The sequence below is a fragment of the Lycium barbarum genome, chromosome 2, assembly GCF_019175385.1.
Source record: "Lycium barbarum isolate Lr01 chromosome 2, ASM1917538v2, whole genome shotgun sequence".
Lineage (NCBI taxonomy): Eukaryota > Viridiplantae > Streptophyta > Magnoliopsida > Solanales > Solanaceae > Lycium > Lycium barbarum.
The window spans coordinates 122,301,355-122,326,275 of NC_083338.1; the positions used below are offsets into that span (position 1 = coordinate 122,301,355).

Consider the following 24,921-nt stretch of genomic DNA (forward strand, 5'->3'; position numbering starts at 1 on the left):
GCAAGTCAAGAATGTACTTGGCAATGATGCAACTCTATATAAGGAATGAAGATGCAGATGACCGACTAGTTCGTCAAATGACCATTTGACAGATCTGATCACAAAGGCTTTACCAACCTCAACATATGATAAGTTGGTATACAAGATCGGAGTACACCATCTTCAAGAATTATGTGATGCTTTAATCAGGGGGAGTAAATACGCGCTGTACTCTTTTTTCCTTAGTTGTCCCATTTGAGTTTTCCTGGTAAGGTTTTTAATGAGGCAGCTCTCAAAGCGTATTACTAGATATGTGTACTCTTTTTCTTATATGGACCATGTAAACTTGGCCATCAAGTTTATATATGAATATGTTATATTTGCCCTTACTACTTTAGTGCACTCCTTTTATTATATAACAAACTTTAAAAAATAATAAGTAAGCATTTTTTGAAAGAAAAAAGAAGATTATTTCTGTCATGTTGATCGTAGTAAAGTAAAGAATATTTAGGGCCGTAAATACATGGCCTGAAACTTTACCCGAGTGATAAAAGTGAAAAAAACTTTTTGATGTTTTTCAACTTTCAAATTCTGAAAAATTCCAGAATTTGGATTCCGGATTTTTATGGCCTAACATGATTTTCGAAATTCAACTTCGACAAAAGTAAAAAAAATTCATGGCCAAACGGGGCAACTAAGAACCATACCTGTTAAGTGGTATATATCTAAGGACTTAAACAATCTAATCCCTAGACATTAAGGACCATTTTGATCATTTTCTCACGAGAATTGTAAGCTTCTAATCATCTCCACCCCGAATTTCCCCTGCAGAACAAGGATCGCCATGGGAGAGCATTCGAGCAGGAAGAAGAAAAGCAAACGAGAAGAAGTAGCCATTTCTTCGTCTCAATCATCTTCCGACGAAATTGATAGCTCCTCCGACGATGAAAAACGGCGCAAGCGTCGGCACAAACGGCGTCGCGAGGAGGAGAGGAGTCGGAGAAGCGATAAGCATAGAGAGAGGAAGCATAGGAAGAAGCGGAAGCATAGTAGTAGGAGATCGAAACGAGAGGGGAAGAGCAAGTATTCAGATTCTAATGAGTCGGACTCGGACACTGATGATTCAAAGCCCAAGCGACCGAGGGCGAATCCGGAGGATGTGGTCAAAGCCATATTGCACGAGTTCCCTACTGTAGCTGCTGATTTGGAACAGGTACTACATTTTAATTGTTCTTTTTGTAATTAGCTTTGTTAATTGTATTATTGTACTAGTTGTTGTCTTCGTGTTGTGGTTCTTGTTGTTACAACTCATTTTTTCCCCTGGAGACAATGATAATCTCACTTATAGTATGTTATATTAGTGATAATGGAAGAAAATACAATAATATTAGTTTAATAAAGAAAATATCATCTTCAAATTTTAAAGTTAAATAGTCAATACATTTGAATTGTTGAAAGTTGTTAAAAGGTAATTTCTTGAGCATTTTGGAACGTCCCAACATGAAAAAGTGTCATGTATTTGAGGGTGGATGGATTAACAAGTTCCATCCTCAACTTTAGTCCATTTTTCGTTGTTAGAGGATCGTTGGCCCAAGTTTGTTCTTAACTAGATGTGTATTAAATCACTTTTGAAGCTTTTCATTGTTTGAGCATTACTTAAACAATTTTTCGTCCTGAAGCAGACATATATTAATGTACTTTTTGAATAGAAGATTTATATATTTAGAAACTACTCAGAAAAGTAGTACTGATACATTTGAGATTCTTAATGGTAGAATTTTTTTCCTTTAACTCTTGGTAAGGGAAAATTGAAAAAGAATTTGAGACAAGGGAGTAGAAAGCAAGCAAATTGCTCCGGCTATTATCGAATAATTTAGCTTTAAGGTTGTGGTAAATAAATAAATGGTTTCACCAGAAATGTCTTTTTAATTGATGGTGTTGGATAAGATGGTTGGATGAAACTCTTTGTTTTTCTTTGCAAAGTGAGGTAATGTGTTAAAACGGGCACCAAGAAGTTGCAAGGAACAGAGAGTATGAGATGTTGTTAACAAAATGCTTATCAAAATTCATAAAGATGAAACACAAAGTCAAAATAACTCCCTTTCTACTTGCTGGAGTTCCATTTAGGAGCTGCCTTTTCTTTATCTTCATAACAGTATATATCACATTCTAACTCTAGCTTGATAGTGGTGCTGAGTTTTGCACCAAATACAGCGACCCACATTCCTTCAATATTAAGGAATTAGAGAGTCCATGTTAAGTAAAGCGCACACAGTGTCCATGAGTTAAGCGATCTCTCTGTTTATATTCTCATGTCTTCTGACAAAGGTTGCTGCAAATGACTACCTCTTTACTCTTTCTTGAAGATTTCTTGTGTTAAATTAGGTCATGTAGGAGCTTTTGAGGTGAGAATTCTGACTTTTAGTGATGAGTTATTTTTCCAAATGAACAGCCAAAGAAAAGGTTGCTATGTGTGCATTATTTCGAGGACCTTACAAGGTGAACTAATAAATGAAGAGCTAGAATTTGTACTCTTCCAGAATATTCTATCCATAGGTTATCCCCCTGCAATACCCTAGTCTCCGTCAAAAGCAGTCACAAATGCTTGCATTAGGGTAGGCTGTCCCCTTGGGGTGCGGCCTTTCTTTGACCTTGCTAACACGGGATGCTTTGTCCATTGGGTTGCCCTTTTTTTTTTTTTCTCCTTTTCTACTTTGTATTAGTGAACTATTTGGTTGTAGGCATATAAAAACACTTGTGTCCATGGGCATTCCAATGTGTATAGAAGATGGGGGAGAACTTCGACTCAAAATAGTCCTTTTTCTTTACTTTGGAATACTAATAGTCCACATTCTTTGATAAAGTGGTGCACGTTTAGTCTCAATCCAAACTTCTGTTAGTTTTTTTAGCGGAAATAACCTCACATGCGCCTCATATGAAATTTATTCCTTAGAGGACAAAAATACTCATTTTGTTAAGTAAGAGCCCGATCAAATGCATTCTTCTCCCAAATTATTAAAGCCCTTTTGCTGCATAAGTCAGGCTCAATCAATCTATCTAATGCAATTTAATAATGTGTGTATTGAATCTGTGCTCTTCTGCTCATGTTAATAAATAGTGATAGAGAACCTCATCACTGTGGGCTCAATGGATTCAACAACTGAAATTTGAGACCTAGACATCATAAGTAACTCAGCAGTAATCCTTATTAGGTAGCATTTCTTGATTACTTCACTCTCGTTGCCGCTACACTGCACTCCGCATGCCAAAAAGTGCAGGAAAATTTCTCGGGAAAGAGAGATTTATTGAATGATTTATCCAAACTTTTTCAAATGCTTTAAGCTGCTTTGATATATGCATACTCGCCACTCAGTATGATGAGTCTAAGTTTGAGTCGCAGCTGGAAGTAACTATTTGTACAACAACACTGATGATATGTCTTGAGTACTTGTCATCTTTCTTGTTTGATGTTTCTAAATGGTTGAGTAAGTATGACATTGCATTTTTTTCTGATTCTTTATCTTCTGAAGATGATAAATAAGAAGAAAAATTCTCAATAACTAAAAAGAATAACAAGGATTTTCACATATAAAATATTTATAGCAGACGTGGAATCTAAACTTGACAAATAGCATTTCCCAGCTTGCAAGTCAGGTAGCTAACTGCCATAAGAAGGGGAATGATGGTGCATTCATGGTAATTCTGATTACCATCTCCAAAATTTGTCATAGTGTTTTTGACCATGAGAAATAAATAAGGCCGCTACAAGGCTATATGAATTCTTGATTAAAAAAAAAAATGAAAGGATTCTTACATTTAAATTCTAGTCATGGCCTAACATGGCATCTCATAATGATAACGGACAAATTAAGAGGAAGAGCATGGAACTCATGACTGCCATACTGACTGAACAATCACGTGGAACCTATGGGATCTGCTGCTACGTACTTTAAGTTAGAGCTTTAATCTTTATTCAAACTAAAGAGTAACTCAACAGGCTTCTTGTTTAACACAATGAGTATTTGTTGTCCTCTAAGGAAATAATCTCATATCTTCGCATGTGAGGTTTCTCCGTTAGAAACTTGCGGAAGTTTGAACTGAGACTAAAAGTGCAGCGCTTTATCAAAGAATGTGGACTATGTATAGTGCTCCATAATAAAGAAATAGGATTATTTTGAGCCAAAGTGCAAAGATAGTGACTATTTTGGGATTTTTTTTGAAGATTGGGTGACGTTCGTAGTGAACATATTATGTTGTAGATTCTCTACTTTTTTGTATATTGCTTGTATACTGGAGATTTTGCCATTATTAAAAAAATTATATACCTTATTAAAAAAACTTGTGTCCATAAGCTTCTAATCAATTGGGTCTTCTTTTAGTGCTCACTGTTCTAGGATTTTAAACCATAAGAATTTTATCTTCAAGCTTATGTTGACATATCCACTATGAGCCAGATTCAGCTTACATCTTCTGTAAATTCTATACAGCTTCTACAAATGATTGATGATGGACAAGCTGTAGATATAGGGGGTTTATCTGAAAAATTGTTGGTCAAGCGTCTGCGAAAGCTGTTCTTGTCCTTAAACCTTAAGGAAACGGGTGATCATGTCTTTCTATTACCATCAAAAGCATCTCCTACTTTGGAGACTGTTGGACCCTTAATCCGCTCCCAAAATCAACTTCAAAGTCAGGAGTTTCATCAGAATGATGAGCAATCCAAGCTATTGGATCGGGAAGTTGGACACGAAAATTGTGATGCCAATTTGAGTTTGCCAAATGAAGAAGCTACCGGTCATAATGCCAATTTGAGTTTGCCAAGTGATAATGCTACCACTTACAATGCTAATTTAAGTTTGCCTGCCGAAGAAAATACTGGCCCAAAAAAGAGGTATGTTGATCTCACCCTCCTGCACTGTTTACCCTCTCAGCGTCATGTTATGGTTGATCGTACTTGCATGCTAACATCCCTTGGCTTTTCTGGCTTTACATAAAAGGAATATGGAACATGGATAACAAGGGGGATCAAGGAAAAATATGTGGTAACTGACAAAGGGCAGCAAACTTGTAGCTGGAAACAACGATGAGAGAATTAGCAAAGAAGAGGAGGATTCAGAGTGTGATGAAGAATATGAGACAATAGAAAAACAAAGGACTTTGTAGGGCAATCCTATAACGAAAACTGAGAAAGGAAACATTTCACCTAGAAATTTCAAGCATGATAGCCTTCTAGGGAAGGAATGTCTTTAGGCAAATAACAGAATATAAAAGAGAAGGGCCTTAGTGTCCTTCTCTTTAATGAATAATGTTGAAGACATTAGGGAACCCAATTGTTTCTTTTAAGGGATGTTCATTACAAATGATTTCTGTTTCTGGAAAGGGTTTTGGTCATCAAAATGGAATGGAATCAAGGGTTTTGATCACATTCAGACACATAATGACACTCAATGGAAGGTTAACAAGTGAGGCAAATAGGAAAGGATGTCTGGTTGCAGTGTGATTACTCGTGAGGGAATGAATTTCAGACTCACCAAGTATTACTTTGTAACATCATTACTTTCTGTTTATGAACTCCATCTTCATAAAATGGAGTCCCTCCCTACACAATCATAGAACTAATAATTAGACATACACTTAGTTTTTGGTACTTTACCAGCAGGTAACTAAGTTTGATAAATCTAGTTAACTTTTTGACTTTACAAATTGTAAAAGGCAGGCTTAGCTCAACTATGAGGTAGTCAACATGGTTTCCTCCACCAAATTTGTAATATTACATAGATAAAAGTCCATACCAAGTTACCAACCCCCCAATGACAAGGCGAATACAACAACAACATCATACCCAGTATATTTCCACAAGGGGGCGGGATCTCCTTTTTAGAAAAGGAATGTAGTTTCTAATTCATATTTTCCTCCTTGATAAAACACAAAAGAAAAAAAGGATTACAGTTTTCCTTCTTTTACCTGAGAAAATAAAAGGTGGTGATGGTTGAGTAGGTGGTTTCTTCATTTTATTTTCTGTGTTCTTCTTTTTTCAAGACCGCATTCTAGTCCTAAGTTGTCTTAAGTTCATTTAATCTCTTTTGCGCTTATGCAGGGTGGTTGGCCCTGCAATGCCTTCTGCAGAATTGCTTGCTGCTGCAGCTAAGTTGACTGAAGCACAAGCGGAGCTGAGGTATCCTTTATTCTCCAGTGCAATTTATTGCCTCACTTAGAGATGTACTTGTGGACTTGGTTTTCTTACACTAACCGACCCTATTGGTATTGCTGAAGAGTAACTCTTAACTGTATTTGCAATGTGCTCAAGGGAGTAGATAATTGATTCTTTACTTAGCCTAATCAACTAGACTTTTTTACGACACTGATATCAACGTGTCACGTTGGATGAATTTAAATCTATGTTGCTCGGACTCGGGTGCAGTTCGGATTCTTCATCATATAAATTTTAGGATTCAGGGTATGGATTCGAGTGCGGATACAGGTGCTGGGATACGGCCAATAACTGTATATTACAACATATAAAGTATATATTTCGATTAATTAAAGTTACTGAACTAAAACTAATAAAATTTAATTCTTTATAAACCCCTAATTTTTTTCATAAGATATCTCGCATTATAGCAAAGCATTCTCATACAGGTGCTGGGATACGACCAATAAATGTATATTACAACATATAAAATATATATTTCGATTAGTTAAAGTTACTGAACTAAAACTAATAAAATTTAATTCTTTATAAACCCCTAATTTTTTTCATAAGATATCTCGCATTATAGCAAAGCATTCTCATACTTTATATAACTCTCTCTCTCTCTCTCTCTCTCTCTATATATATATATATATATATATATATATATATATATATATATATATATGACATAAACCCAAAAATCAAACCAAATGCCCAATTAATCTATAGTTCTCAGTCATAGATGTAGTCAAAGCACCGGAGGTAAGTTGATCAAAGTGGATCCCCCACACAAACCCAGCCCCATGTCATGTTGACACGGGCGTGGCAGGGATTTTGAAGAGTCCGAGCAACTTTGATTTAAATTTGTCCCTTCAGAAAATTTTCAGTTCAGAGATGGAACAACAGATTGGTTTCAACACATTAATACAAAGAGTACTATGAGCTTCTTGGATTATCTCACGGTTTGATCAGCCTCTTTTTTGTTGTCTCGGCCAGCACTTCTTTCTCTCTGAAGTCTTATAGTTATCCCTTCCACATCTAAGAAGCTTCAAATTACCGTTTTAGGAAGTCATATATGTCATACCAGACTAAAGTGAACTGCACTAAGTGTCTCTGACAAATGTTTCCAGGGATGTTGAGCTAGAAGAAGATACTGAATTTTTTATAGGACCTCCACCTCCTGCTTTGGTTACTGAGACAGAATCAGCAAACGACGCCGAGCGTTTTGAAGAGGTTCTTCCTTCATCCTCTTCTCTTCCCTATTGGTCCATCTGTTATCTTTTTCTCTTTCTCCTTAAAATCATACTTGGGTGATCTTTCTTAGTACCTTCAATTGACATAATTATGTTTGAAATTTGATTTGATAAACACTGTTCAAACAAAGTAATCCAGTTGTATTGTTTTAAGATTATTTGACATCCCTTTTAGTTTAACCAAACCAAATGGAACCTCTAGATTTACAGATATCTTGAATCAACCCCCATATGAGCCATTAAAAAAACAAAGAAGAATCCGCCATGCGGTGTTTATATGGTACTATAAGTTGTATTTGTTTTTGAAAGGAGTGGAACTTGTACTCGTCCTTACTTTTCAAAATCCAACTCTCTCTCTCTCTTTTAGAAATTTGATTTGCTAAAAAAGAATTGCTAAAAGTTAACCTTTTGTTTTATTTTCTCGTCGGCACTTCTGAACTTCTCTTGGTTTTCACTTTTCCTTCCCCATGCTGTTTTTTAACCTCTGTTCTGCTGTCAACTTCTAGTAGTGTTTTGGGGTTCTGAATATATGATATTTAGTGAAGCCTGCTCTTTTCACAATTTCTACACTGTTAGTTGTGGGTCTGGGTTTGGTTTACGTTCATGACAGATATTTTGGTTAAGGTGAGTTGAGAATCTTGCTTTTCTATGTAATTTTTTGTTGACAATCTTACTTGTGTATGACTAGTACTTTTACTTGGTCAGGTTACAAGAATCATGGGAGCAGATGCAGACAACTCATATGATGTTTTGGGTGCGAACAGAAATATGTTGAGTGATAACATGAAGAAAAGGTAAATTGCTTGCTTGTTTGTGCAGAGCTGTAGTTTTTTTTTTTTTTTTTAAATAAAAATAAAGATTAGGGTAGCATCTGTAGGTTAGAATTCAGTCCGTGAAATTATTGATGTCCGAGTATATAAGCTTATTGTCTGCATACGGCCTTCAGTTTCTCGAACATGGTCCGGTAGATGAGCTAAGTTGCTCCAGACTTTCCCTTTTCCTGTAAATAATGCTTGATTGAATTTTTAAACCTGAATAGTCTTGCTGCTTAAATATACTGAACCCAGTCAGCAGCACATCTCCTATCTCCTGGAGAAGCGGCTGAACAGCTGTGAGCCGCAAGTTTCCTGGTGGACGGTAGTAATAATGCTCCCTGATGGCATGTCATATGGTGCTTTCTTACAGCATCAAACTTACAAGTTACAACTTACAAGTAATGAGTAATGGTACAGGTGCATCGGCCTTGCACAATATTGATCTGAGTATCTAGTGTTTTGAGGGCTGGGGATGAAACTGAATGTGAAGTTTGAAGTCTATATATAGATATTTTGTATCACTAGCTAATTTAAATCACTGTGTAATACTGATTATATTGAGTCAGTGAATACTATAAATATTAAATTAAACTTCTATTGATGAAAAGAACATTAAGTTACACTTCTGAATGTCTTCACTGAATGTTAAATTCAATTTGCATATCTCGGTGTATAGGTAATGTCTAATATGTAAAAAACTTCCTTTTGGTTTTATATTATTTGTTTAAAATATGTCATTTTAAAATAAAGCTTTTAAGTATATCCTGAAAATTGTCAAAGGGGAGTGTCGTCCAAATCTTCGGTCCTGTACTAGATGTAGCTTTCATATTTGTTTGTATATTATTTTGAGATATGTTATTTTACACCTATTAATTTGCGATTTTTATTTTCAGTGGTAAGTCAAGTTGCTTTCATTTAAATTTTTAAAGCATTTTGCCTTCACATACTTCTAGTTGGGGAGGAGTTGAATGGATAATACGATCTTTGGATTATATATCCAGCTGTTCCCTGAGACAACTGTATATTTTGATGATTATATACACGGTTGTGGCGCGACATATGCTTATATCATCACTATAAAGTGGAATTTTACCCACAAGTTGTTAACTTGAATCAGTGGGGCCATTACTTGTTTCTTCCTTGTATTGATGGTGTAACTACTCCTATTGGTATGTGAACCATGGATGTGGATTACTCACCAGTCGGCTGTTAACTTGTAGCTGCCGTTTTCAGTCATGCTGCTAAATGCACCTTTAAACTCTGTCCTCATTCATTTGTTATTTTGGTTTGTGTTTTAGGTACTGGAAGTTGTCTCTAATGGTGCATCCTGATAAATGCACTCATCCTGAAGCTCACCAAGCGTTCGTCAAGCTGAACAAAGCCTATAAAGATTTGCAAGATCCAGATAAAGTGAGTAATTATGTGATACCATCATTTGTTTTCCTCACAAATTTTGTTATGTCAACAGAAGCTTTTTTTTTTTGAACTACATGAAGAGAAGTTTCTTTAAGGTCTGGCTTAAAACCGGTGTTGATTTTCTAGTAGCAAGGCTAAATGCAGATTTCTTTCATTTATTTCTAATATCCGACGCCAAATGGACATTTTTTCTGCGCCAGCAAGGGTAACTGCTTCTAGTCATTTGGGTATAGATACTAGTCCCATATATTTTGTTTCCAGATGTTTAATATTTCCAAAATTTGTAGTTGGTTTGTGCTGAATCTTTTCAAGTAACCTGGTTAATTTTGAGGATGGGCCATTATTTCAGTATGGTTCTTATCAAATTAGCCTTAGCGTTTTTTAGGACAGCTAAGTTGGATTGGCCGTATGCTGTGTGAATCAATTATTTTGGTATTGTTTTTCGTTCTTGCTCTCATGGCATACATTTATTTGGTTGAGATAAGAGAAAACAATTTTTGTGCTTTCACTAACATTTGAAAATATTCTTTAAGTGCATCATCCCAATTTTAAGCCAAATTTTTTTGGTGCGATGGGCATAATTTTAGCAATATACATCAATGCCGTTTTCTGCTTACTAATATGTGACTTTTTCGTCTTATCATTTTACTTAGGAGTTGATAGATTCTGAAATTCCGTAGTTTAAACAATGAAATAGAGAAGCTTATTGAAAAACTGAAATAGAGAAAGAAAAGAACTAGGATATACAGAAGTGAAGACTTCTGCCTACTCGAGAAGTTGAAAAAATCTTTAGGACTTGCAGTCGTTTCAACTTATAAGAAAAACCACTAGAAGTTATGAAGGCTGAATATCATATACCTTATTTCTATGCCATATTGCATGTCTAGTCATGCGACAAGTTTAGTATTTAGTTTGTCCAAAAATGTCAGAAGTCAACAAAGATGAAGCGGTTCCTTTTCTCCCACATGCAATCTTTATTATTTATTCAGGGTACGAATAATATGTTTTTCAACTATGTATCCCTCCATACGGTCTTGCATCTTCTACATTTACAAGTGACACTCAAACATGGATTCATCTTCTATTCTGGTTTTAGAAGGAAATTAAGAAAGCTAAAATTTATTTGGCTTCCTTGTTTCCACACAATAAACAATCTGGCACTGACTTATGCTCCCATATTTTGATAGAAATTAAAATGCTTAGGCAGGAAATCATACTTTTGCAGGAACTTTGAAAACTGTATTAGAGAAGATTCCTCAGCTGGATCAGGTGTCAGGTTTTCCCCCTAGGGGTAGCAGTTCTAGATGTATCTGCTACTCCATCACTTTCACCTGACTTCGCTGATTCGTAATCTGAAAGATTTGTCATTGAGAAAATCAGCAGCATAAAACCACTCAGAATTAACACATGGAAAATTTGACTTGCTATGATTTGATGCAGTAACATCAGGCATTCCTGTTACTGTGGCCTACCATTGTTTTATTCAGTTACTTAAGTTTTATTTTGTAACTTTCTATATTATGCAGAACATTTACAGCATTACAATGCTTTATTTTGGGGTTTCCAAATGTTGCTTTCATTTAACTTATCAAGAAGATGTTGTTTCCTTTTGTAGAGGAAAGTTTTGGATGAGAAAATAAAGCGCAAGGAAGAACAAGAGGAAATTAAGGTACTTTTTTTTGTGTCCCATGGGGTATAATGATAAAACGTTCTTGACAACAAGTCTGTTAACACAAGATTTGGTTCTGTAGGCAGATTTACAAGCTATGCGTGAAGCGGCCCAATGGAGACGTCTGCAAGGTTGGTCCATTTTGCTAAAACACGGTTTATCATTCATTTTATTCTACTCTCTTGGTCAAATTTTTATGTGATTGGTGCCTCATGGTACCTAATTTTTTATTCAACTTCTCTATTGCTTAATGGTTTGTGAATTCAATCTATGTTGATCAGACCCTTCAAAATTTTCACCGCACCCATGTCAATCCGACACGATTTGGGTGTGGGTGTGTGACGACGGTATTAACACAAGGAAATCAAAAGTAGAATTAGATAAGAAGATAGTAATAGAATAAGAAAAAAAGGAGAGAATTCCAGTAAAGGAAGCATCTAGTCAACCCAAGCAAGTATATTTGAACCCACTAATTAGCATTCAATTACTAGAATAGAATCAAGGAGGAAAAGAAGTTGAACTCATACGTGAATACTTACTAGAAGAATTACCATGTTGATAACTTTTTGGATTTTGTTAGCTCCTTGACTCTCATTTAGCAGAGTTCATGGTGGCATACTTTTGACTGTTTTGCAGGTCTTTTAAGTCTTTTAGCTTCGTGTAGCTATACTTTGTAATCATGCATCTTCTTGATGCCTTTCTAATACAATTTACTTACTTTACCCCAAAAAATAAATAAATTAGAGAGGTTCAGGAAAATTCCTTTAAGGGAGGCTCTCTCAAGGGAGTTCTTCATCAACAATCCATCATAAACTAACGAGCTAAAACCCTAAGGATTCTAATTATACTACTCCCTATGTCCCAATGTATGTGGCACTCTTTCCTGTTTAGTCAGTCCCAAAAAGCCTTTCTGTATGAAGTCCCCCCCAACCCCACAAAACAAAAAAAAAAAAAAAAGCCTTTCTGTATGTAGTTACAATTCGACTTTAAACTTTCCACTTTACCCTTAATGAGATGATTTATAGCCAAACAAATATCTATTGCTTATTTTAGACCTCAAATTTCAAAAATCTTCCTCTCATTCTTAAACTTCGTGCCTAGTCAAACACCTTCACATAAATTGGGACTAAGGGAATACTAGCTAAATAATGGGCTTGGGCCCAAGTAAAAAGCCATAAGTTTTTTTAAATCTATTTAATCCAAAAGCACGGGCCAAGACGCTTCCCAATAGATTTTTGAAAAGAAAGATTAAAATATAAAATTTAAAACCAAAACGTTGGTGCTTAATGACAGGAGGACAATGCATTACAAACACAATGTAACACTTCATGCAACTCTAGGCCTGTTCCTCTTCTTGATGCCAGACTTGGCGACCTTGAGACTCCTGTTCACAAGACTCAACCTTGCAAGGGCTGCCTTATTCAGATCTTGCCTGTAATAGTTGTCCGCGACCTGATTCCTTACAGCCTTGGCCATGCTGCGGAATTCCATCTTCATCGCAGATTTCTCCAGCAAACTTGAAGGCTTGTTCTGTTTCTTGGTCTTCGTTGTAGCAAGCAACACAGATTGATCTTTGCCTCCTGGCTGGATAGTCACAGTATGCTTGTTTGCTGGGCCAGAGTGCTTGTAGGAGTGAAGATTGTTACGCTCTTTTCTAAACACAACACCAGCGGTACCATTACCGAACTCCTTCACCGAAAAGGAATTATTCTTCTTCATGATTTCCCACACTAGTTGCCCTGGAACATTTGCCATTTTTCACACCCCAAAAGGGTTCCTAGGGTTTTGCTTTGAAGGCTTGATGGAGATGCAGAGAGCAAAAAAGCCATAAGTTGACCCTCAACTTATGGCATTTCAGCTTAAAAAGCTATTTATGTTTGATCAAGTAGTTTGCCTTATTTGTCATCAGAAAAAAAAAAGTAATTTGCCTTGTTATACCTTATTTTGTAATCCCCAAAGTACTCTTCCTTCACTACAGCCTAACTCCACCTTTCTTTTAGTTCTTCCATGCCTCGTTGCTTGGACTACACTCTGGCGCTTCTGACCAGATAATAGAAATTCTATTTGCAGCGCAAACAATAATCATTTGTAGGTTGATCTCCCATTGATTGTGATATTTATAATGGTAGCTGCAATAGTAGTCTTTTCATGATAAACTTTTGTCATTCCGTCACCCGCTAGGTTTGAACTGCAAATGGTTGTAATTTTTGGGGAAAATGCACAAAAACACCCTCAAACTTGTATCGGATTATCAGTAACACACTTATACTTTGCGGTAGTCCTGTTACCCCCCTACACTATTTTAAACCGGAATATATACACCCATGAGTGATGACATGGCATAGCAAGTGTGCTCACTCACTTGTAAGAAAGTGAGGCAAAAAAATAAGTCAAAGTTGACTATTTTGCACAAGTGTCCTTTCTTCATTGGATCTCATTAATTAGATACAATTAATAAACTATAATCACTCTCTCTAACCTCTTCTCCTCTTTTTCCTCTTTCACACTCAGCCATGGAAATCACATAATTGCCGGCCACCCATCCCCTAGCTCTTCTTTTTTCCCCATTTCTCACCCACAATATTCTTTTCTCATTTTCAACACTTCCAAAATCTCCCTCTAAAGACACCCAACATACATAAGAAAGAAAAAGGGAAACACTCTCAATTTCTTCTTCATCTCGCTGGAAATATTTTCCGACCACCGCTAAATCATTTCTTGGTACATAAAAAAGGGCAGCCCGGTGCACTTAGCTCCCGCTATGCGCGGGGTCCGGGGAAGGGCCGGACCACAAGGGTCTATTGTACGCAGCCTTATCTTGCATTTCTGCAAGAGGCTGTTCCACGGCTCGAACCCATGACCTCCTGGTCACATGGCAGCAACTTTACCAGTTACGCCAAGGCTCCCCTTCTCTTGGTACATAATATTAGTAAAACTTTAATGTAAAGTACAGTTAAAATGGATAGCTTGCTTTTAGATCTCATTTATCACCAAATTAATTTAATTTGTCTCACCCAATTATCACTAAATCGAATTATTGACACATGGAAGGGAAAAACTCAGACCAATAACAAGTGTGTTTTTGCAAATCTATAAGTATCACTTATCAATTACCATAAAATAATTGACATCTGGCCGAGGACGACAAGATGACGGAAGGCTCGCTATTAGTTGGATATTCAAGAGATCCGTTTGGGATTATTCTCTCTCTTTTCATGGCTGCTGAAAAAAAAGATGGGCTCTGGTGGTTTGATCAACGTCATCTGATGGGTTTGTAGGCAATGGTGGAAGAAGAAAGAATACATGAAAAGAAATAAAGAAGGATTAAAAAGAGTAAAAAAGAAAAAAGTATGGCGCATGTATACACTACACAATAAAGGTTTGGGTGTGACATTTTAAGGGTTTATATATTTCGGTTTAAATAGGTCGGGGGGGTAATATGACCCCCGCAAAATATAAGTGTGTTACTGATTATCCGACACAAGTTTGAGGGTGTTTTTATGCATTTTCCCTAATTTTTATATGCATATTGTTGCATATATTTTGTATTTACATACTTCAGTCAAATAAGTAATTATTATATATTATTTAAATAAATTATTTATTTTTATTAATTTTTTTTTAAATCAATTTACAACCATTGGAAATGAGAAACAAATTAATTTTTATCTGGATTATTTAAAAATAAAATGTTGCAACAATAAGGTCTTCTTTTGTGTTAACAGCTTTAACGGACTAACAAGGGTTGTGGTGTAGTGGCTGGTACTACTCCATCCTTAACCAAGAGGTCTCGAGTTCGAGCCCCCTTGGGTACGGAGTCATCATTGTTAGGGAGTGCTTTTCACCCCAATGTGAGACTATCCGGCACGAATCTGGATTTAGTCGGGCCCCGGACACCGGATGGGAACCCCCCCCCCCCCCCCCCCCCCCCCCAAAAAAAAAAAAAAACTGTAAGGGAATTTCAACCATCTATTTCTGAACTCAACTGTTTATTTTCAGTTCCGTACTTCTATCCAAACTTGTTAAGCTTATTGATAAATTCATCGCCAACACTTAGAAAGTGTCTTTCAGCACTTGGTGCTTAAAAGCTACTTAATTTCAGCTTATCTAGACGTACTCTAGCACTCATAGTAATCTGCTTATCTTGACGGACTCTAGCACTCAATATTAATTGGTGTCTATCTTGAGATTTCTGTGAACATAATGCATGGGTCAAATTTAGTGGTGTTAAAGACTAGTTAAATACAATAATGTGCTTTCTGTCGAACAGCTCAAGCTGTTAAATGAGGTGATACACAAAATTCGACGTAGTAGTGGAGCAAGTTTTCTGATTATGGTAAGATGTATATTAAAGGAAGAAGGCATTAGGGCCGTACGAAAACCGTAATTACAGGAAAGGAGGACAGTAGAACCAACTATGAAATCCTAACAATTACAATGCACCTATCACGTCTACTAAGGATTCTGCTTCCTCTGCAAAACTTTCTTTACACCAATAATGAAACAGAAGAAAGCACTTCATCTTAAAATACTGCTTCTAGCTTCAAAAGATCTTAAATTTTCCTGCTTCCATACCATCCACTATATACAAGCAGGAACCGGTCTCCACCATTTCTTATTTCTGACTATACCCCCTTTGCAATTCCAGCTCCTTGACAGGTCACTAGTGTTGGGATTCATACACCATTTGAGACCCACAATATTAAGAAAGAGTTGTCACAAAAGGCCAGCAGATGGCTATTGGATTCTGTTTCTGAACCACATAGTGAGCATCTACAACATAATTGGAACCCCCTTCTCCTTAAGTTCTCTTGAGTCAGGCAGGCTTCTTTTGGCACCTAACCATGAAAAACATAGGACCTTTTTTGAGCCTTAACTTTCCAAATGTATCTCCAAGGCCACTCGGCTATTTGTTGGTCCACTTTACAAACTGTGTGATAAGCAGACTTCACAGAAAAGGCCCCATCTTTACCAGGTCTGCCTTTTTCTTTTTTTTTAATCAAGTACGTATGTTCATTCATAAACATGGCCAAACTGGACGTATACAAGGGGTACATCAAAAAGTAAAGAATCTACAAAATATGATTCTCTACAAACTCCGTCCAATCATCTATATGACAAGGAACTTTCTGTTTACACCAAAAGAAATAAGGGAAGGGAGACTACTCCTCAACTGAGATAAACTTGACTCTACTCCTTCAAAAGCTCTCCTATTTCTCTCTCTCCAAGATACCTACATTAACGCAAGCGGAATCGTATTCCAAGCCCTTCTTCGTCTCCTCCTTCTCCTGCTCTTCCAACTGAACATGAACCCTTTCACAGATTTTGACATTGCCCAAGGAGTGTCAAACCACCTGAACATATCCCACCATAATCTCATGGTAAGCCCACAATGTAGAAGGAGATGATCCCAGTCCCCATCCACCACCTTACACATGTAACACCAACTGATGCAGACAACCTTCCTCTTTCTAAGATTTTCTGCTCAAAATCACCCTCTAGTGGCGAGCCGCTAGCCAAGTGAAAAAACACACTTTCCTCGACGCACTTGGAACCTATATTGTATTACATGGGAGATCAACCCAAAATTTTCTCATAAAAGGACGTCACCGAGAACATTCCATTGTTTCCCAAGCCCCACTACTGCTTTCTCCAGTAAAGCTTACTAGAAGTTTCTGTGAGCCCTTGGAATTCTTCCAGAGTCTTAAAAAGTTCCACAACCCTAATTCCCAGTCATTTAGAGCCCTTCTAGAAGTGATATTCCACCCTTGTTGACCCCAGATTGTGTAGAGTCTTGCTTCAGGAGAGATGCAATGTTTATAAATCAGGGCCTAACCAATTGTTAGCGCAGAATAAATTCCTACCATTACCACATTGATGATGGAGTTGGCTGCAATAGTATCCCAATGTAATCTGATAGATTTCCAAACTTCAATACCATAGGGGCTGCTGACACTCTCTGAACACTATATCCCATCTTTGCTTATATTTGGCTTAATTACCCTTCTCCATAAGCATTTTCCTCTGAATTATATCTCCAAAGCCACTTTATTGTTAGACTGCTGTTGTGAGCCTGCAGATTTCTAATGCCTAATCGCCCTCTTTCCTTGCTAGTGATCAGGGACTTACAATTTACCAAGTGAATAGCCGACTTTTCTTTGTTGCCTTGCCAAATAGAGTTCCTTCTTAGGGCGTTAATTCTCTTCCTTACCTTGCAAGATAGTGGGTACAAGGACATTACATAAGTAGGTAAAGCATCTAGAACACTCTGACCAGTCATAATAGTTGTGTGGCTATAAGGCTTTTGAAACTTGTGGTCTTAAACATGCCGTTACATTTGGGTGGCTATAAAAGCTTGTCATTCAGGGTAAAATGGGGAGTTCAAGTTGTAATCTTTCCAAATTTATAAAGAGGTCGTTCTTTTTGGAATAGATTTAAAAGGAAATATCACATAAACTGGAAAAACGGGAGTAATTATTATGGTTCAATATGTTCTTCTTTTGGGGATAAGTCGTGGTCCAGTATGTTTATAACATGCTATTTGACAGTGGAGAATTTCTTTTCAATTGGAATTACTATTGGCTTCAGGTATCTCCATGGAAGGTGATGATCTGCTGTTAGCAGAGACGGAGGTCAAAGTTGCACCAAAAAGAGACGAATGGATGACGACACTGCCTCCTGAAAGAAAAGTAAGGTCTTCTTTCTTCCGTTCAATTTTGATGGATGTCCTTTTGTTGCTTTTCTTTAAGATTTGACAGATCATACTTGGTTCTATTTTTAGATGTGCCAGCCAAGATGCATAATTGCTCATCTAATTGATGTTCCACTAGTCATGGTGGCACAGTTGATGCATTTTGCATATTTAAATACGACATAAAGGGTTAAAATACACTCGTAAATAAAAAAAGAAGAGAATGAATTTTAAAACTGGGTTGGTGGAATCTAGTACACAGGCCAAGACAAGTCATTGCTTAAATGTTGGGGATTTATTGATAATATATATATATATATATATACGCGCACACAATTACTTTGATATTGGGTAGTTATTTAGCTAACCCATAACTGACACTAGGTTGGGATTGAGGTGTAGTTAGTTGATCCAATATTGGTTGGCTATTTCTGATTTAATTTCTAACTGCCAGTGCCTTAGCTTGAAGTAAAACCTGATGTGACTGGCTTCTGGCTATATACCTGTTCTTAATTCTTGTCCCTCCCAATTGCTCCTTAGCCCTTTCATAAATTTTGGTATGTCTTGGACATATTAGTTTAGGTACTTCAGGTCAACCATAATTTCAAACTTCTTTTGACCTACAGGGTGCCTCTGTCAATCATTACCTATTAGACTCCTAAATGGCCTATATTATTATTCAGCGCCATATCCTAGTCTAAAGCTGAATCAATTAATGATGTCAAATTTAAACTGCATCGTCATATTCAGCTTCTTCATGGAGACAGGTTTTGTGCTGGTTGTCAAAGTTACCAAGAGTTGTCTGTTTTACTTCAATGCTTCCTCCAAACAACCACATACAAGTCAAGCATTGGTATATTTGCGCCTAAATTTCTTGAGCCATCTCTTCTTTCAATAAGCTTTTCACTCGTCTGGCCACCATTGCTGCCTTAGGTAACCCGGACAGGTTTTGGACCCATCATAAGCATGCTTCTCACATTATGGGTTCAGTGACCATGTAATAACCCAAAACCATATCTTAGTTGCTGAAAAGGAATTGATATTGAACAAGCATCTAATAGAAGAAAAAAAAAGGGGAATGGGAAGCTATGGCTCTTTGGAGTTCGTTCAATGGCAGCACCAGCTTCTTTCCCGTACGAATTCCAGTATTTTATTCACTACCCCGAAGTAATAAGAAATAGTAATTTTTAAAAAATAAGAATATATGTAAACATACATATAAAAGTTATTGAAGACATACTGTGTGTTATACATGCACTTTATAGTGGTGGTCCAAAAGTTAGACAACATGAAATCCTTGGCTAATTTCTGAATGAGAAACTGTTTCCTTGAGGAGTTTTTTTCCTTTTCTTTTTACTTCATGAAACTCTGCATGATGTATTCCATGACCGATTGTTTGCTCAGACTGGCGTTGTGAGCATGCACTCAACGACAAGCTTTAGCAAGAGCTCGAAAGAAGGCCGTGGTGATGCTAGTGCCTGGACAGACACCCCATCAGATCGAGCTCAGAAAGCCAAAATGAAGTATGTTCATCCTCTCTTATTTAGATCTTCCGGATATGGTATTAGATATCTAGGTTTAATTATTTTGCATTTTCAGTTATTTGGAAGCCTTCAATGAGGCTTCAGCACTTGCTTCAAAAGAACTACAAGAAAAGAGTAGAGCAAGTGTCGATGCTGAACTGGTGGAACAGTACAATAAAGCGAGACGATCAAAATCTATGGTAGAAAAGCACCAAGAGAAAGCACGGACCAAGTCAAAGAAAAAATCTAAGCAGGAATTGGTAACAGAAGAATGGGAAGGAAATCATCCATGGAAACCTTGGGATCGTGAGAAGGATTTGACAGCCGGAAGGCAAAATGTTAAGCTTGATGCTGCGGACATGTCTCAAGGTCTCACATCCAGATTTTCTTCTGGATCCTTCCAAAGGAACTTCCTCTAGAAGAGATGTGGTCGTCTTCGATGTTTGTATTTGTGTTGGCCCTTGTAATTTTATTGCTTGAAAGAGATTTCTTGAACGTGCATCCTCAAGTAGATCCATCAATTTTACATGTAGGGATTTATGTGTATCGATCGTGCTGCAGCTGATAAGGAGTTGCAGAATAAATTGTTGTTTGAGCTTTTTTATTTCTCTTTAAAGCATAGATGAGAGAATATCTGATCTCATCTTTACTCATACCAGTTCAAAAAAGACACATACCCTTCATCCTTTCACTCAATCAATTTCGTTGAATGAAATTGAAACCTCTTCTTTTTTCGTTTAGTGAAATGCAACATAGATTAAAAAAAGTAGTTCAGCACATAAGGGAAGTGATCGTGATAACTCATTCCACAACGTATCGACTGTTCGACATCCTATTTTGTTCTGTTTTTCTTTCAAATTATTTTTCCTTCTAATAGCTTTGATAAGCTAAGAAAGCTTACCAGTTACTATTTTTTTTTTATAATAAAAAGCTTCTAATATCATTATGATCATTGTTACACATACTATAATAGCACTGTTCTTATCAACAGTCATTATCGCTTATTATTATTTTTATTATATTATTATTATCTTCATTTTAATTTTATAAAATCAGGGTCGTTTTTTGACATTTTAACTCATCTTTTGCTAAAGGCATCATATTTTATTCATTCAGTTGAACGATAAAATCTATTTATACTTTATAGATATTATAGCATGATTACGGTACCTCGTAATTTTTATTTTTTTATTTCTATTTACACACTAGTAATTATATTTTTAACATTTAATAATTTATTTACTTCAGTCATTAATATATAAGGTATGAGTACATTTTAGCCCTTTCAAATTCCACTTGTAGGTTTACTCTGGGTTCGTCGTCGTCGTTGCTAATATATGCTAGTTTATACAGGATGTCTCTAATTTTAATAAGCCCACAAGAAAATGAAGGAAGAATAGATCTAGGGGAAAAGAACGTCGCTGCCCCCTGAAAATAAAATAATTACCCGCTCATACTTCTCTTACTTTCATGCTCCTGAACTATTTATCCGAAATGCCTTCAAAATTATGATAGCAACATGGTATATAAATATACTGAGATGGTATCATGTTCACTTATTCAAAAGACACTTTTCTAATAAAAAAACTTCTATGATATCATCATCTTGTGTACATATACTGTGATGGTATCGTGGAAGGCTGCTTCAATTCTTCAATGAGACACTCCTCAATCCTCCGTGATACCATCGTGGTACATAAATATACTGAGACAAAATCATGGAAGACTGCTTCAATCCTTCTCTTGGTCCTCCATGATACCATCATCATACAATAAATATACTGCGATGATATCATGGAGGAAGGGTTTTGGGCGAGAGGCTACTCGGGTAAATTTTTTCGGCCAGTTGGATTAAAAGCGAATTAGTTTTAAAGGGGCATGGGCGGGAAATACTTTACATTTTAGGGGTATTTTGTGTTGTTCCTAGATCATTTTTTTTTTGTGCGGATTGCCCTTCTTTTGGGGTGGTCTTTAAATTTTGCCCCCCATATTTGTGGTCTTTAAATTATGCCCCTCATATTGCTGGTCTTTAATTTTTGCCCTTCGCATTGCAACTCTGAGCGTTCACGCAGAAATCAAGAGGTTCTGAGTTTGAACCCCCGCTCAAGCATAAATTAAAAAAAAAAATTGCAAGGCAAGGTTTGGGTCGCGTGTATGCCGGACCCGGCATATACTTGTTAAGGAATTACCAAATTTATGTCGGACCCGACATACTCATGCCTTATGGGCAGACTTGGCATAAGTATGCCGGGTCCGGTATAACTTTGATAATTCCTTAACAAGTTTATGCCGGTGGGGGCATACTTTTAATGGGCAAAATTTTATGCCGGACCCTGCATAAACTTGTGAAGAAATTACCAAAGTTATGTCGGACCCGGCATATTTATGCCTAGTCTGCTCATAAGGCATAAGTATGTCGGGTCCGGCATAAGTTTGGTAATTCCTTAACAAGTTTATGCCGGTGGGGGCATACTTTTAATGGGCAAACTTTTATGCCGGACCCAGCATAAACTTGTGAAGGAATTACCAAAGTTATGCCGGACCTGGCATACTTATGCGTTCTTTTTGCGCGGATTGCCCTTCTTTTGGGGTGGTCTTTAAATTTTGCCCTTCATATTTGTGGTCTTTAAATTATGCCCCTCATATTGCTGGTCTTTAATTTTTGCCCTTCGCATTGCAACACTGAGCGTTCACGCAGAAATCATGAGGTTCTGAGTTCGAACCCCCGCTCAAGCATAAATTAAAAAAAAAAAAAACTGCAAGTCAAGGTTTGGGTCGTGTGTATGCCGGACCCGGCATAAACTTATGAAGGAATTACTAATGTTATGCCGGACCCGGCATACTCATGACTTATGGGCAAACTTGGCATAAGTATGCCAGGTCCGGCATAACTTTGGTAATTCCTTCATAAGTTTATATGTCGGGTCCGGCATAACTTTGAGATCTCATGTCAACTTTTTACAGATGTTTAGTGACATCAAAATGCTCTATTAAAATTCAAGTGGTTTTTGTGTCAATGTTGCCTAAAGACTTTCTTTGCTACATTTCCTGTATTGGATATATTATAACTGCTCTTGTTAATATATTATGGGGTAGTGTTAGAAAAGAGTAGTTGTCGTGATTTTGTTCCATTATATCTAAGCCTAGTTTTTCATGAGTATTAACACTATGATAATTGTTGACAGCATTTGCATGACGATGAGTGGAAGAGGCCACGTACAAAGTTTTTACCATGAAGCCTTTTAGTTCTGTAATAATATTGGAAGGAGGACAATGAAATTCTTCCTAGGTACCCTTATCCAGTGGGGGTATACTTTTAATGAGCAAACTTTTATGTTGGACCAAGCATAAACTTGTGAAGGAATTATCAAAGTTATGCCGGACCCGGCATACTTATGCCAAGTCTGCCCATAAGGCATAAGTATGTCGGGACCGACATAAGTTTGGTAATTCCTTAACAAGTTTATGCCGTTGGGGGCATACTTTTAATGGGAAAACTTTTATGTCGGATCCGACATAAACTTGTGAAGGAATTACCAAAGTTATGCCGGACCCGACATACTTATGCCAAGTCTGCCCATAAGGCATAAGTATGTCGGGTCCAGCATAACTTTGGTAATTCCTTCACAAGTGTATGCCGGTGGGGGCATAGCGAATTTAAACTCTGTCTTGCGATTTTTTTTTTTTAATTTTGACTGTGTGGGGGTTCGAATCTGGAACCCATGGGGTTTAGCCGAAGGGCAAAACTTAAAGATTTCAAATATGAGGGGCAAAATTTAAAGACCACCCCAAAAGAAGGGCAATTCTGGGAATTGCAAGTCTGCCCATAAGGCATAAGTATGTCGGGTCCGGCATAACTTTGGTAATTCCTTCACAAGTGTATGCCGGTGGGGGCATAGCGAAATTTAAACTCTGCCTTGCGAATTTTTTTTAAATTTTGACTGTGTGGGGGTTCGAATCTGGAACCTATGGGGTTTAGCCGAAGGGCAAAATTTAAAGATTTCAAATATGAGGGGCAAAATTTAAAGACCACCCCAAAAGAATAGATCTAACCCAAAGTCTTCCTAGATCTAACCCAAAGTGCCTTCTCATCAGCCAAAAGCCCGCTAAGAAACTGACTATAAATCAGCCCAAGAAACAAGCCCAACCCGACAGGCCCCTTCTTTCACTCCTTTGCACCTGGCGAAAAGTAAAAATAAAGCATGATTGGGAGGGGAGTTCCAAATATAATATCTTGTCCAATTAAACTATTCGAATTTCTTGTCTTTAGATAGTTCGCCAGAGTGCCCGACACCTTGTAACTCTCCTTATTGTAATGTAACAGTGGCAATTCATCTCCTCAAGAAGAAACGTGCAGTCATTCAACAAGTGTGAATAGAATGCATTTTGTGAATGTGTTGATTAAATCTTTTAGTACCTAAGACTTAAGAGCATGTTTCCACCATCAATGGATACTTTTAGTAAAAATCAATTATAATTCTTTGAATGGTGTAATTGGTTCAACGTACCGAGTTTCACGAAATATGGTAGGAAAAAGTCTTTCAATCCCATTGAAGTTTCTAATAATTTCTCCAGTACCTCTAGTACTAGATTGAGCATAATAGGAAGGGGCGGAGCTAGGTAGGCACCGAGGGTTCATCCCTTCGGCTAAAATTACAAGGCTAAAAATTACATCGTATATACAAGGCTAAAATTATGTTTTTATGTATATAGTAGATGTCGAATCCCCTTGACTTTTTTGTGTATTTACTGTTATATAGTTTGTAATATTGGAGTAATAATATTTTATTATTTGGGTACATAACTAATTTGGGTATCATAGATGAAATAGGTACATCCTTGAAAACTTGTTTTGGGTACCACCTTTGAAATGGGTACCACTTGTGAATATTCCAACAGGTAACACTTGTGAAATATTCCAACGTGTTCCTTCTGCCTAGGACACAAGCTTTCGGAACAAGTGTCTATTTCAACTACTTATCTTCTCTATATATTAAATAGAGAAGTAATTACTCCATATCTATCACTTTTAAATCAACTACTAATAGGATTGTTGTATCCTAAAAAAGCTTTGTTTGCTAACCCCATAGACAGGCAATCACTATTTTGAGACAGTGATAATATCACGCCTCAAACCTTTCCTTTCTATTTTCTTCATCTAATTTCTAACAATTCAAAAGATTGATTTCTGACTGTTATGAAATCAATCAAAATTCTGGAATCTCTTTGATGAATAAGGATTTCATCAATTTGATAGGTTTGATGGAACCAATTTCACTCGCTGTAAGATGGTGTTTTTTCTCATCGCTTTGAAAATATATTATGTTTTGGATCCTGATCACTGCAATTCCCAAACCAACTGAGGGAGAATCTGAAACTGTGAAA

The 24,921-nt window shown here is 36.9% G+C and overlaps 2 protein-coding genes across 3 annotated transcripts; one reads left to right on the forward strand and one right to left on the reverse strand.

Moving 5' to 3' along the window:
• Positions 1–456: 456 nt before the first annotated feature.
• Positions 457–20,270, forward strand: LOC132626992 (uncharacterized). 2 transcript variants are annotated; one of them, XM_060342032.1, is made up of 12 exons: positions 457–696; positions 811–1,192; positions 4,467–4,867; positions 6,074–6,151; positions 7,300–7,402; positions 8,128–8,216; positions 9,536–9,647; positions 11,269–11,322; positions 11,405–11,453; positions 17,911–18,011; positions 19,418–19,536; positions 19,613–20,270. In XM_060342032.1, exons 2-12 carry the CDS (start codon positions 824–826, stop codon positions 19,953–19,955), a joined length of 1,818 nt encoding a protein of 605 aa, XP_060198015.1. In that variant the 5' UTR covers positions 457–696; positions 811–823; the 3' UTR covers positions 19,956–20,270. The 2 variants fall into 2 exon arrangements, with proteins under 2 accessions (XP_060198015.1, XP_060198014.1); XM_060342031.1 differs by lacking the exon at positions 457–696 and having other exon boundaries at positions 714–1,192.
• Positions 11,601–13,077, reverse strand: LOC132626993 (large ribosomal subunit protein eL28z-like). Its single transcript, XM_060342033.1, has one exon. It carries the CDS (start codon positions 13,075–13,077, stop codon positions 12,649–12,651), a length of 429 nt encoding a protein of 142 aa, XP_060198016.1. The 3' UTR covers positions 11,601–12,648.
• Positions 20,271–24,921: the final 4,651 nt, after the last annotated feature.

Excerpts from the sequence above, each read along its gene's own strand:
- LOC132626992 (XM_060342032.1), top strand. The coding sequence starts at position 824 with ATGGGAGAGCATTCGAGCAGGAAGAAGAAAAGCAAACGAGAAGAAGTA. Across the intron at positions 8,217-9,535 it reads AGTGATAACATGAAGAAAAG|GTACTGGAAGTTGTCTCTAA; the intron begins GTAAATTGCTTG and ends TTTGTGTTTTAG. Across the intron at positions 11,323-11,404 it reads AAGAACAAGAGGAAATTAAG|GCAGATTTACAAGCTATGCG; the intron begins GTACTTTTTTTT and ends TTGGTTCTGTAG.
- LOC132626993 (XM_060342033.1), bottom strand. The coding sequence starts at position 13,077 with ATGGCAAATGTTCCAGGGCAACTAGTGTGGGAAATCATGAAGAAGAAT.